The following is a 15299-nucleotide window of genomic DNA, read 5'->3' as shown; positions in this document are numbered from 1 at the left end:
TTAAGCTAAAATGCTGCACAATCGTTTCTGTATACTAATAAATCATATACAGAGGCCTGTTGTAATTATTGAGTATTTTGTAGGCATAGACTAGCTGGCCGTATCGTCAGTAGAGACCCTGCAAAGTAAAAGTCAGCATAGTGGAAGAATTGTAATGTAATCAAAAGCTTTGAATACAGCCAATGAAGCTAATTCTCCATTCAGCCAGACCAACAACTCCATTAAAACTAAGACAGGCTTATATGAAATGCATTAAAATATTGAGAGAGGAAATTTCACAAAATTGAGCAAGTTCCTTGTAAGTTCATTCCTTCTGCGTCCAGTCTAGACTTAACAGTAATTTGTACATGGGTGTAACTTGAAATGTTCAAAAATTCCCTTAGGATGGACTGGATAGAACAGCATTAGTGTTATTCTGTCTTCTGTGTATACCGGAGTTCCACTTGTACTCAGTTATGAGCTTCTCCTATGCTTTGATTTTTCACACAGCTCATAGCTAGATGGAGCTCATTTTTCTCCTCCATAGAAAGTGATTATATGCCCTAAACACGATATGTTTTTGCATTTATGTCTATCTAAGTGTACTGGAAATAGTCCATCCTTTTCCTAAAGTTTTATTTATGCATAATCCTATGATGGCTGAGGCTGGCAGGGGCTGCCATGTCCATCAGTCCCAGCCCTGGCTGCAGTGGGGCCACCCATAGCAGCTGCCCAGGCCCATGTCCAGGCAGCTTTGGGAGATCTCCAAGGAAGAAAGGACTCCACAGCCTCTTTGGGCAGCCTGTGCCACGGCTCCAGCACCTGCATGGTACAGAAGTGCTGCCTGGTGTTCAGAGGGCACCGCTTATATTTTGCTTTGTGCCCATTGCCTGTTGGCCTGGCACTGGGTATTGCTGAAAGGAGCTCAGTTCTGTCCTCTTTGCACCCTCCGTTCAGGTATTTGTATGTGTAGAAATCACCCTGAGACTTCTTTTCTCCAGGATGAACAGTTCCAGCTCTCTCAGCCTTTGCTCATATGAGAGATGTTCTAGCCCCTTAATTATCTCATAATCAAACTTAATCATCATTTAGTTATACTCTGATTAAAGAAAAAAAAATAAAAAACAAAATCCGAGCCAGTAAAACAAATTCAATTAGAAATGGTAATTATTATAATTCTAGTTATGCATTGCTTTGCTTTCAAGATATTAGTCTGTACATTAACATAGCAAATTAGTTTTAGTAGATTTACATTTATGTGAAAGGTCTTACGCCTCCTTATGCTTAACAAATAAAAGCAAAAATACTTACTTCATAAAGTCCTGTTATCTATTAGAAATAGAACATTGAAACACAGAAGGCCAGCACTGATTGTTTTCACCCATGCCATGTGTATTTTCTGCACCTTTGGCTGTACTCATTCACTGTTCTGTATGAGTCAACTAATAATAAGAATAACCAACTAACAATAAGAATAAACACTAAGCTTACCAACTACAGAAGCCAAAAACTAAAATCCTCACATTTCAAAGGTACACTTTTTGGTGAAGTCAAAATAGATTTGATAGCGTTTTATTACACTGTAATACTTACCAATGTCATCATCTGTCCTGTCTATTGGGTCCTTCTCCAAGCAATCTCTGACAATATCTCTACTCATCAAAGGATCTGATGCCCTTTCAATGTCTTCTTCATCATCATCATCCTCAGAATCCACTGCTGTCTCTGGCAACCCACTGAGATCCATATCACCAGCCTCACTTTCTGTAGCCTAAATTCAAGTATAAACATTTTTTATTTAAAGTAAAAAAATATGCTCAACGCTGCTCCTGTTTCCCACTTACTATACAGACATCAATTCTATCTGATCTCTCAACTGATTTTTATATATACATATTTTTTATTATTTCTTTTTAAAAGAAATCAACCCCAAAACAATGCTTAAACAGCTTTCAACATATTTTAATCAGTCATACATAAACAGGATTCAACATACATTCTTTACTTAGTATGTCCTGGGGGAACTGAAAGCAATTTATCCCAAGAAATTGTTCCTCAAAATAGACAAAAAATAGATTACAAAAATACAACAGTTAACTTAAAACATTTTATGTTCCTGCCCTAACATTAAATTTTCAGACATCTGTGAATGCAACCTTCTAATGAGAAAGTTTTAAGCTATGGCTTGAGAAAGCCAAGTTCTTCAGATGTTGTATGAATGCAAAAAATGCCTCTGTGTCTTTAAAAATACTACATGGGACAAACACAGATACCAAAGCCTGTTTCAATGCTGTGATTTACATTTTAAAACAAAACAAAATATAGGTTGCCCTTTAAACACAGACAAAGTAAGCCAAATTATAAAATTATATTTGTTTTTCAATAGAGTTCTTCCACACTTCTGCCTGACAAGGCATGGCTGACTTCTGTTACTTTAATGACTTTGCACACAATCTCCTTGCAAGTGAGGGCGCATGGCTGGAGGGGGATCAGACCAGCCAGCAATGCTCCTGAACACTTCAACCCTACAACATAACAACCCACGTTTGCTGCAAGTTTTCACACTATCATCTGCTAACGTGAAAATCATCACAGCAGCACCTAGGCAATATTCACATTATTCTTACTATGCTTTTAAAAGGAGAAAAAAACAATGCTGAGCATTCCTGAAACAGGATAAAGAAGCCTGTTTTCGGCATATAAAGGAATCACAAGAATGCAACACTGCTAGCAATGCTTTCATTAGCAGTCTTGCTGTGCTTAGCATCAACACTCCCTATGATACATTTGAAGCAGTTGCTCCAACTACTCTTACAAAACACATTTCATCAAAAAAGACTGGTGGAAAAATTAGCCATGATGAGTCACTAGACTTGCAGCTTATGACACGGATCTGTCAGAATAAATCCCCAGCTGTGACAATTCCAGAGACGGTGTGACTAATTCACATGTTGGTTTTGCAAATCCTCCCTTTACTAACGAGTGCCACTCTTACCTGCTCAGAATCAACTTTCTAAAAAGCAGGATGGAAAGCTGAACACAACATTAAGCTTAGTCACACAGCGCTAACATACCAGAGGTACTCTGGAATCCAAGAAAATTCCACATATTGTATTAAAAAAAAACCAAAACTTGACTGCCCACTTTCAGTTTATTGCTTTAAAATCGAAGCCCTAAGAAAAAAAAGGATGCCATATTAAAAAAACAAAACAAAGACAAATGAAACGCAACTTGGTATTCAGAAAATAGCTTAAACATCGTAACTAAAGGATACAAATATTTCCTGAGCGATGATCACATCTTACAGAGCTAATTAAATCCTTCTAGCAACAAGTCATTGACAGAAGCAGGAACAGCTGCTTTATCATTCAGATATTTAATACTTATCACTAAGTACAAATCCTTGAAACTCAGAATTGAATACAGCAATCCACAGAGAGCAGCAGTAAAATGTAAGACATCTCACCATGCAAGAGGGAGATGCACTTCTTCAAGCATCACGTAGTTATCACACAAAAGTCAGCCAAGAATATGCAGCCTTTGCATGGAGGCAGCACGCATTTGCTGTAGAAAACAGTGAAGAACCTCTTCCCACAAATACACCTTCCCAGTTCACACAGGCAAAAGTTTTGCATGAGTTTCGCTGCGTTATGTAGAATAATTGGATATGCCTTCATGTTAGAAGCACACATCCATGTATCTGCTCCAAATAAATTAGGTGCTTAAGGCTTAATAACATTAAATATAACATCAAGTGTTCAGTATCCTCTTAACTGCCACACTGAACCTCATCTCAATCTAGTTCCACTTTTTTACTCCACCATGAGTTAGAACATGCGGTGTCTGCATAGGAACTCTTAGTTATGGAAACAACAGCCATACATTTGTGTAAGACTAAAGGAAAATCAGTGAGCTCCATTGGGGATAGGGGCTTCTTCGTACCAAGAGAAAATCCAGAAAACAAGATGCATATCCTGCAGAGTTTATCCCACGCTCAGTGGTGAGGCTTAAGGATTTCCAAGGCATTTTTCACAAGGATGAAATACACCTCAGCATGCTATACGCTGTCATAGGTACATGTTGTGTCCTTTACTCTCATGCACTCTTTTTACATTTATGTATGAAAAATTGGTTGCAGCTTAAACTCAAGAGAATGTCTCTCCAAAATCGCAATACCAGTAGCGATGAAAATTTTCTGCACGGTTGAAAAGATGTCACAAAAAATTTGCTGAAGCTTCCAAAGGAATCATGCAACAGTGACAGCCTGGGATTTCTTTTGTCACATCACCAACAAGAAACTCAGGAGGCTGAGATTCTCAACCTTGAGGCAAAGTGTTATTTCACTTGCAATGCATGAAGAGACCTACCTATTTCTAAGCTGTGCCTATTAAGACTAATAATGAAGTAATACAAAAATGCTTGCTTCAGTCGCTGCGTCCGAGACCAAATTAAGTTCTGAATTTAAGTGGTAAAAGTTAATTAAGTAAATACAGTAAAATGATGACAGAAATATGAAAAGTAAAAGCGCACTAAGTTTTCCTCAGATAGCCTCTTGAATGATTTTTGTAGGGAAAAATGTAAATAAAAAGACTGCTATTCTCCTTTGGCCCAACTTGGCAGACTGGAGAATGAAGACCTTGTTGGTTTTGTTCGACTGCGAGGAAAGTGATTAAATCCAACTTTTCTGGAGGTAACATGAACTTAAGATGAGAAGGGATGGACAACATGAACCGCTAAGGAAGATGACTGCTTTTACAGTCTCCTTCTCCAACTGATTTGGATATCTGTCAAGGAACAGGTGAGAAGAGGTCAAGGGGACATGTGCTCATTCAACAAGTCTGTTTATATACAATCAAGCAGCTCTCAGGGTTAAACACTTCCTTGCTCAATGCCTGCACACACATCAAACACACACTCTACTTTGGTAAAGAAAGAACAGAACAGTTCAGTTCAAGAGAATCATCCTGGAGGTGTTCGTGGCCACGCTGGTTGGGTTTTTGAGAAAACTGGTCTATCAGAAGGTGTCCCAGAACCACGGGCAATATTCAAGATGAGGCCACACCAACCCCAGATGTAGTGGGGTCCTCTTGTGGCTGTGACGCGTTTAATGCACACTTAAGGGGGAAGAGAATGGAGATATGTTCCACTTTTTAAGGTGAAAAGAAATACATCAATTTTGAAGAATGAATGCCCCTCTGTGACAGAAAAACGGAGAATATGTAAATGTGCAAGAACAAAACAGTGGAGAAAAATCAAGACTGTTATTGTGCAGATCAAAAGTACGTTCATATATGCTGTATTTCTAGTTAATAAAGGAAACAGACAAGCCTCATTCAAAAATATCTCGCTTTTTTTTTTTAATCATTCTCATTATCACAGTCAAAGGGCTAAAAACGATGTATGTTTATTAGCATACATGTGAAACAATGGATATTTATTAAGTGAAAAGTGAAACGATGAATGTTTATTAGCAAAAATATTCCTTTTTTACTTTTCAGAGTATAAACTGCAAAACACCAAGGATGCTGACACTACAATATCAATAAACTGCTATGAAATTCAACCCCTACAACTAATTGTAATATGAAACTGTGTGTTATACAATTATTATAATACACATTGCAATCAATTTTAACTACTGCAAAAATACAAATCTTACACAACTTCAAGGTTGTCCAATTATTTTCTTACAACTGCACTGCCAAGAGGGCAAGGGGCCATGAAAATCCTACACAGACCTTGCTTCAAAGAGGACCCGTATCAGACTCATGGGAAAACAAAGCTGACATCTTGACAATATCCTAGAGCTACAGGCATCCTGGGAGGGTCGTGGAAAGGATGTTGCCCACTTCCTTTACTGCTGGGAGAGTTTGGGACAGATGGGAGGGCGCTTAGGGCCAACGGGAAGCCCCCAGTATAAGGACAGGATAAGGTAAAGAAAGGCTGACGAAGGAAAGACCGCCAACAACACAATGCCTTCCCAAGAGAGAGAGGGGAAGCCACACATTCACAGGCTTAAATCACACTCTCTGAGCAGGATCATCAGCTGGTGATGAACACGTCAGGGATAGGAAGCATTTAAAAAGCGTATAGGAAGAGATACATGACTGAACAGGAGAAGCTGCAACTAACACAAGGCAAAAGCAAAGTATTGTTCTTGGACAACACCAGTCTGCACACAAGCTACCAACACTCTGCATCCCCTTCCTCTGCAGCCACATTACAGCCACTCTTTGAGTCTGATATCCTAAAATAAAAGTTCTAGCGTTTAATTGCCTTACTGATGGGCACCTGAAATGTATTTTGAGACTTAGGTGAGCCAAAGACAAAGGATTACTTGTTTTATTTTGGTAAATAATTCTTATCTTAAAAAGAAGTTCTTTCATGTGCAACATTTGACAAACAAATTTAGTTACAGCATTAATATTTAAAAGGAAATGATCTCAGCTCAACACTGAAAGCATCTACAGATTCAGCTTCATGATTTATTAAAAAAAAGAAGTCTGAAGAGGCCATGAATGTGTTTTTATCGCTGTTCTTCAAACTATAGGGCTAAAGTACATGTTCTAACATAAAATATTCCACAATAAATGCTCATAGTACTTGATGCCTGCAGGGACGTAGGTTATTTTAATAAATTCTCGGGCACTGTGTGAATGTACAGATTACAATAAATCTGTGCCAAGAATTTTTTAAATGAGGAATTAACTGAAGATTAGAATTGACAAAATCAGCAAATATTTTTAAGCACGTGACAAAGTGTCCTCTTTCTAATTAGACTTTAAATTATTTTTTGTATATTGTAATAGTAAATATTCTCCATGTAAATACTTTAAAAAAAAAAAAATCAGTAGCTCTCTCTACCATCCTGAAGACTCCATTTTTGTAAACAAAACTTACTACAGGAGTCATGTATCAAATTGGCGACTACAAGAAGCAGTGTTTTTCTCATGTTTCTCCACAGTACAGCTTTTTGATAGATCAGTTTCAATTAAATTTTATCTGCCTTTTCAGAAATTGCTATGGTTTCCTATTAGAGGATGTGGCAAGAGCTAAAAATATCAAGAGAAGGATCTAGACTTCCTCAAATTATTTTACCTAATTTTTGTTTTAATTTATATTCATAACAAGCACGTGCACCTCAAACATTCTAGACACCCTTAGGATCTGTTTCACGTTAAATGCCTCAAAACTCAGGCTACTCCAAACGGAGAGCACAGGACTTTGCAACAAGAGCCTCCTCCCAGCAGAGTAACAGCCTGAAATCTCACCACTCCTAGCACTGGGTCTCCAAAGGGTGGAGAAATGGGATTCATCCCTCAAGGCAGATTCTTCTCACTGAGAATGTTTTCTTTTAAGTATGTTTCAGAGCGTGAAGCCAATCCATATCAGAACAGATACATCATTCAGAAAAATACTTTACAACATTCTAAATCTTTAATTTTGAAATTCTGATCTAGCTTTTAACCATAATGCCAGCTCAGGGCACTTCTTGTCAACAGATCCCAAAGTCGTATTGAAGTAGCAGCAAAAATCACAGCAGTTGTTCTGCAAATGGCAAAATAGATGCTCAGAAAAGGTGAGGCTGGCATCAGAACCAGAGCTCCTTTGTTGCTTTAAGTCCCACCAGAAAGCCCTGCAGAAGTGCTGTATTGGATCTCCGAACTGAAGTTGAGGACATGCCTTCTCCAAAAAAAAAATCACAAAATGCAAACAAAATTCACAGAGTGGAATCCTGAAACACTGCAAAGCACTATTTATCCCTACACTGCTGACTTGAAGGTGACAAACTAATGGAATACATGTCACCGTGCAACAAGTTACCTGCTGAGTTTTGCAACATCATATTAAGTGATAAAATCTTCAAATTATGCTGATTCAAACCAAAATTTGTCTTTTGAAATCTGTTAGACACTTCTTCAGACAAGAACTGACAATACACAGTAATCCAGGCATTGATCCATCAACAGTCAACACCTCCCAACCAGTGCACTCCAGTCTTACCTGGTAGATATCAGAAAGGCTGCTGCTTCCCGAATCACTTGTGATGCTACATCCTGAGTGACTGGATGAAACGTGGGTCACCTGTGGGTGGAGACTGTCAGTAAGGTGCAGCTTTGTGAAATCTGCAGGAAGCTACAGGTGGAGCAGAAAAAGCATCATTACAATTTGATGTAGACAGACAGACAAATGAATTTAAATCATTTATGTCGCGCTTTACTCTCTGCCAGTACCAACGGTACTAAGAAAACCATTGGGGTCTGAGGATAAAGCATAACATTCCTACAGTTTTTTTACATTGGTGCAGGGGTCAGCAATGTAATGCAGGCACTGAAATACAAGAACAGATGCAAAGAAAAAAATCTGAAAACAAATGTGATTGAAGCAATAATTTTTGTGCCAAGACACTCCAGCACTCCAGTTTCTTACTACGTACTTTGAGTAGAATTCAACTTCATGTGAATGTTACACTGCTACAAACATCAATGGTTTCCTTTAGACTAGGATTAACAGTGAGTAAAGCCACAGAATTACAGCAAAGACTGTTCTGGATTTGACCAACTCTTGCTTCCGAAGTAGACAGGGTGCATTACAGACAAGTAAAGTAAAATCCAAGCCACTGAACCGCCTGTTCTACTTTGGGTGAAAGAATATGGTGGCAAAAAGGAAACATGGAAAAACCAATACACCAGCCAAGAGCTGCAATCCTGAAATGAGTTTGCTAATGTGCTTTGCTGAAGAATGAAACAAAATGGTGCATTTGATCTTTTAACAAAGATCTGTGACATATACTTTACAATTGCTTTACACACTCAGCTCCCATCAAAATCTGTAACAACTGTAAACCCTACTGGATTGCAGAAAGGAAAGATTGATGAATAAACCTTTAAATGCTATTTCTCCTCTCCCCAAAAAGCTTTCATTCCCTTGATCACTAATAAAAGTATGTTAAACTATCAGTTTGACACGCAACAAATGCTTCAATAATTGGGGAAAAAAAACAAACAAAAACAAACAAACAAACAAAACCCCTTTGTTCATTTTTTAATGCTTCCACTCAGACAAGGAAGATGCACATCTCAACAGAGCAACAATGCAGAGTTGTCCACCCACGTCAGTTATTAATGCAACCTTGGCACAACCACCATTTGCCTTGGATGGAAACGGAATTAAGAGCTCATCTAACATTAAGACAGGATAAGTCAATCAGTAGGAAAGGTTAGGCAGAAAGTCAGCTGTAAGTCATAAGAACGGCTGCGCTTCAGAAAATGACTGGCTCGATACAGTCAGAGGTGCTGCAAGGTTTTACAGCTGCATGCCTGACATAAGGCTGCTCACAGTACGTGCCCTGAAAGAACCCTGACTTCAGGATGTGTGGTGAAACCACAGGCAGCCAGAAACCTCAGTCGCCTTTTGACTGACTGGCACTTCCTATTCCAATCTGTTCATTCTGCTACTGCCTTTTTCATTCCTTCAGTTTGAATCAGCACAAAACTACAGAGGGTGTGCTGATATTCAGGCCATTGTATTAATTTCTGATCACAATTCATAGAATCATCTTAGAATCACAAGGTTGGAAACGACCTGTAAGATCATCTGGTCCAACAGTCTTCTCCTCACCACTGCTGCCACAAACTAAACCATATCACATAGCTCCTCATCCAGGTGCCTCTTGAATTCAGATCATTCTAAAAATCAGAATATATTCTATACATAGGATGTGGAGGAAGTGAACCTCCATGGTTTTTATGACACGTCACTGAACGTTCCACTTGGTTCTGAAAATACAATCCCTTGAATTAAAGTACTCCAGGGATATTTGCAAATCCTATATATTATTTTAACACGTGGACACACATCGCCTAACGAGAACTCACAAAATAGTATAAGATTTTGAAAGATTTTTCAAGTCTTTCAATACTATTTTGAAAGATTTTTATTTCAGGAAGTAGCAACTGTTTCAATTACAAATAAACTAACTCCAAAGGAAGCTGATTATCAGCAGACTTGAGTTCAGCCAAACACATTTGTTTTTCCACAGTGCCCTTCAAACGTCTCCAAGTCACTAATAATTGCATTTATTTTTAATCAATGCAATAACAATTCTTTTAAACCTTACATCAAAGCAAAGCCAGTTAGTACGTTTAAAAGAAAAAGAAGCCCATCTTTGTTTAGCATAATGACTGCAATTAGAGTTTTAAGTGGATCTTTGTTTTGCTCCTACATAGGGGATAGAAGAGGCAGGAGATTGCACCGCAACTGATAAAAAACAAGGCAAATTAAAAGCAAGCCTTCTGAATTCTAGCTGCAGACAATCAGCTGAACGTCTGGTGACTACTGGTCTCAGAACAGCTCCCAGAGTCAAAGCCATGCCGCATGTGATGGGCTTGCCAAGTGGTGACAGCAGCAGATCAGAAGCAGGCATTTTACTTAGGGCAGCCCAGCCAGTCACTTTGATCTTAATCAAATAGGACTATTCACAAGCAGGAAGCACATGCTCACATCTTTGCAGAATACTCCATCACTGTGCAACATGCCCAAAAGCGACACCCAGTTCAACTGCCCTACCCCCAAACAAGTTAAGGTGAGAAGCTGTGTGAGAGAGGAAATAAAAGAGTGCAGAGGTTGAAACATTTCAATTGTGAGCTCAACAAAGAGTGTGTGAGAAGTGCAAAGCGCATGCATTTCTGTCTTAGTCACACACTCCTCTTTAAATTATCTAACAGACAGAGCTGCACACCATGGGGAAAAGCAAAGGTACTGCCGACAACAAAAAAAGCGTGCCTCTAAATCTTTGAGATAAGATTTGACAGCCCTTTCTATTGCAGAGGATGACATCGGGTAAACAGTTTTCAGTAAGCAGCGCAAGAATAAAACGCAGCTTTCAACACCCTGAGCAGTGCCAGCAACCTGCACAAAGCTGGCTGGCCCAAACCAGGGCATTCAGACTTAATTTCCTACTTGCAGCAAAAAAAGAGAACTTGATTCGAAAATAACATCAGGTATCTCCGCTGTTACACCCAGTCAAGAAATGACTAAGAACATCAGTCCCTGCCTTTGGAAGGCTTGACTGCTATGGATCTATTTGTAGTGTTCTGGAATATCTCTTTCTTGTGAAATGTAAGCACTCATGCTTGTTTTCAACTCGCATTCCATTCAACAGCTTTAAGACTGCCTTTAGCATTTAGAGTAAGGGTTGCCTTGTAGCATTGTAAGTGCATACAGGCTACACACAGCACTTGTCCTCTGGATCCTACCATAATATGAGAAAACCTAAGGGCACATTGCTCTCTCCATGCGGCATCAACTATGAGGGACTTGAGGCATTACCAATGCCATCAGAGCCAAAGAGCACCTTGTGCATCCTTCACTGCATTTCTGTTAAAACATGGCTAGTTTTAAGGAATCCTTCAAAGTAACAAGGGGAAAAATGCAACTTGTGTATTCTGTATAATTATCCCCGCAACAACACCAAACTACAGCTCTGCTGAAGCCAGCAACTTACAGTGACTCTGAACTTTGTTATCAAACACAGCATCAGGATGAATTAGCAGATGGAACGAAAACATGGCAGACTAATTTACAAAAATAAGTGCATGATTCATTCTTCTGTAAATATAAGTTTAAAATATGACATGGACGCTATATTAAATAATTAACAGCCACGACAAGGAGTAGGTAACTGTCCTGCTAACCAATTTTCAGGGACATGTTTGGGATGTGAAAAATACTACGGTATAACACAGCTGGGAAAACAAAGTTTAAAACAGTGCACACAGTTGTAGCTCTTGGAAAGCGTGCATGTATAGAGGAACGCATTTCAGTGGTTTACACGCACATAGATAAAACGGAGAAGAAAGGATCTGGGAACTTCAAGCATTTACTGCTTGAAAATAATAAAACAAAGGAAAAAAAAACAATTCTGGGAAGCTTTCTTAAGGACAAGCTGTATCTCCATGTTGAAACATACATATCCTAAACCATACCATAACTGTCTATCTTAAAAGCAGCGTTTTATTACTTCCACCCTCAGAATGAGTCACTATTCCATGCATGCAAAGCTAACAATTACTTTGCTCTGAATGTTTTCCTCCTATTTTAGGAACATCATGACTTTCTCCTATTCTCCAACACGCCTTTCTGTCTAACAAGAGGCCATGACCACGTGCCACTGCAGGGACTGTGCCAGGTTCATCCTCCTCCTTATCAAGCACTTGAGCTCGTTGGGTTCACCCTACTGAACAAACCAGTACAGAACTGCAGAGGCTGGAAGGAACCTCATGTAATTAGACAACCCGAGGTCGGCAAAGCAAGCATGGAGAACATGAGACAACACAAAATATCTCCTCTATGATATGCTTACAATTTTCGACCTTAAATAAATACAAACATTAATTCTTTAGCCTCTAAACACCATCTCTGCACTTGTAGCACCTGTTGCCTAACAAAATAATGTAAGACACTGTAGTGCTATGAAATACACTAATTCTTGTAATTACATACTGTTACTAAATGCATATCTTAAGCCTTCTTACTAATGAGAGAATAATAAACACCATCATATACAATAAATGCTATGACTTAGTCTTTCCCATTTTCCTCTACTGAAAACAGAAGTTACACTGTATTGTAGTCTAGCTTACAAACCCAGCATTCTTTATATTCCTATCAATACAGTAACATCTTATTTGGCTATTTGATGTAAACACTTAATTTTCTATTAAATATTTGTAAATTTGCTTATGCTTTTTCCTTTGATACACTCACATTTGTCATATCTAATGAAGTAAGAAACATTTCTACTGATGTTAAGTATTCATCAGCACGCTATTTGTGCGCTATTTCAACACAATTCTTTCTCAAATCAAGAGAGACATCAAGGAAAACAATTTTTTATGGTTCAGTAATTGAAAACACAGCAGTCAATGTAAGTAATTACAGAATAATAAAGTAACTTCTATTGATTCTGGCTAAGGACGTGATGCAAGCTGACATGTCCAGCACAGAGTTAAATTAAAAAAAAAAAGAGTTTAAGCTACATGCAGTTCAAATTTGGATGCAATTCCCATGGAAGCAAGATTTCCTTTTATGTAGGGGTGGGATGGAAAATCTGAAGTATCTATGTATTTCCTCTGCTAACTTGAGCAAGAGAAGAGTTAAATGATAAAAAGGGAAGAAACAAGAACCTTCTGAGTTGAACGATGAATTTTGTGCACTGTTCACTTTATGCAAAAGTAGCTCTCGCATCCTGAATCCAGATATTTCCCCCAATCAAACAGACATCTTTGTGTGAAGTGGTGACTCAAAGCTCATGCAGACTTACTCTTAAAAACATTCTTCATCTCGAGTGCAACATTTGAGACGTAATGCGCGTTCTGAAGATACTGCATTTGTGCAACCTGTTAAGCAGACTGTTTACATGCAAAGCCCGTGACAGAACCGCTCTAACAACAGAAAGCAACACAGACCTGCAAGGACCTTGTCAGGCAACCTTGTCAGAATTTTCCTGCCCTAATACTTTTCTGTAAGTACTCCCCCATTAAACTATTCAGGGGCTTAGTGCAATGCAATGTGCCCTGCTGGTCTCAGGGAGAGAATGAGCAAGGTGTAGCACATGTGGGAACTTCATTTTGTTTCCCTTACAAAACACACAACGCCTGCCACTTAATGTACATCTCATAGCTCTCAGCAGCTAATCCTATGAGCGTTTAATGCATCGAACATAATTATCCCTTGCTTGGAGGACTATTGACTTCTGCACAGGGACAGAGGTGGTGAAATGTAAATGGGTGTCAGGGGAACAGAGAAAAGCTCTCAGGGACAATCCTTTTCAAAAGAGATGTACAAAATGGATCACTAACACACGCTTATGCTTCTTTAACTTAACTGCCTTATCTGCTGTAGAACCAGGTCTGTAAGACTAGCCTTTTTTTGTCAGCTTTAGTGCCACGGATTCAATATAATGTTCTACATTCAAGCATCTTTTGCAGGAAACTTCACGTAAGCATTATTCCTTTGGCAAACAAATTTACTGGCATCAACTCAAATAACGTATGAGAAAAGAAAAAGAGTATCACACAGACATTTATAGTGACCGTGAATCAAGAATACAAACCAAAAAAAAGCATAGTGGATTTGAACTAAAACATATTGAACTGAGGATATAATTCTCCAAAGCTCCTGGTCAGGTTCCTGAGACACAAAGCATTATAATATACTCAGTAGCAACAATTCTGCTGTCTGAAGCAGCAGTTCTGCAAGATTAGAGTATTCCAATTTAGAAATTTACTTAGAAGTTTATTCAGAATTCTGTCTCTCAGAAAAAGTGTAACTTCTTCATCCGGCAACAAAAGATAATTTGGTACTTCTAAAACGCTGGCTCTGTTGTTTTTAATGCTGGAGCAGTTCTGCCCAGAGAATCAAAATAAAGAACATATTCCTCAACTGCTGACTGTGGATACAGATGCACACAGAGACAACTCTTTGAACCTCAGCTGCACACAAGACAGAAGTCCTGCCCTCTCACACCATTTAGGTCATGTTGCCTCACCTTGTCTTAGCAGCCACGTTGATTTTGCAGAGAATAACCGCCGTAATTCAGGCCCTGTGCACATTCTTTTAATCTACCTCACAGAGAAGATGTGCAATTCTATCTGCATCTGCAGCTGAACTGCTGCAAGATTTTTGCTCTATCTGCTAACATTCTCTTGCAAGCGGCAGAGCTGAAGTAAACATTGCAGAATGAAGGAGGCAGGATTTGCAGGTCTTACTCCGTTAATAGCACTGGCTATTTCATATTGGTCAATCTTTCTGTTTTAAAAAGCATCTGAAGTCTACGTAGGGTTCTACTCCTTGTCACACTGAACTAATGCTCAGATGGTAAAAAGCAAGATCTCTGTTCCAGCATTTCAGCCTTGCACATGAGTAATGCTGCATCAGACAGCTTGGAATTACCCTCAGCAAGCATTCCTATTTGCAATCCTGGAGTCTGTGCTGTGTACAGCCCACAGCTACCTACAAGCTAACAGCTTCCCTCAAACACTGACTAAAATTGGGAAGATACTGCAGAAATAATGGAAACTCACAGACAAAGAGGCCTCGGCTACAACTGCAGACCACTGCGTTACATCCCAATTTTCATCTGGAATATCTTGAAGGTGGAAGAGTAGAAAAGAAGTAAAATAATAATAATAATAATAAATAATCACTCTAATACCTCGGTGTTTTAATCATCTCCCTTAAAGAAATGTACTGTCTCAACAAAAACCATACTGCTCTATAGGTAAAATGGTAGAGAATGGTACCTGTGACCATCAAGC

The 15299-nt window shown here is 38.8% G+C and overlaps 1 protein-coding gene across 5 annotated transcripts in view; it reads right to left on the bottom strand.

Annotated features, from left to right (window-relative positions):
* RAPGEF2 (Rap guanine nucleotide exchange factor 2) overlaps nucleotides 1–15299 on the bottom strand; it is a 170207-nt gene that overhangs the window by 36134 nt on the left and 118774 nt on the right. For 4 of the 5 annotated variants that reach the window (XM_048941364.1, XM_048941367.1, XM_048941366.1 and 1 more), the window contains 2 exons: nucleotides 7984–8115; nucleotides 1573–1750 (listed from right to left, as the gene is read on the bottom strand). In XM_048941364.1, coding sequence (XP_048797321.1) covers nucleotides 1573–1750; nucleotides 7984–8115 — 310 coding nt within the window. The remainder of the gene's footprint in view (nucleotides 1–1572; nucleotides 1751–7983; nucleotides 8116–15299) is intronic. The other variant, XM_048941368.1, reaches the window with a different exon arrangement.

This window comes from Lagopus muta, chromosome 4, assembly GCF_023343835.1.
Source record: "Lagopus muta isolate bLagMut1 chromosome 4, bLagMut1 primary, whole genome shotgun sequence".
In the NCBI taxonomy this organism is placed as follows: Eukaryota; Metazoa; Chordata; class Aves; order Galliformes; family Phasianidae; genus Lagopus; species Lagopus muta.
This window is presented reverse-complemented; position numbering and strand designations above follow the sequence as displayed.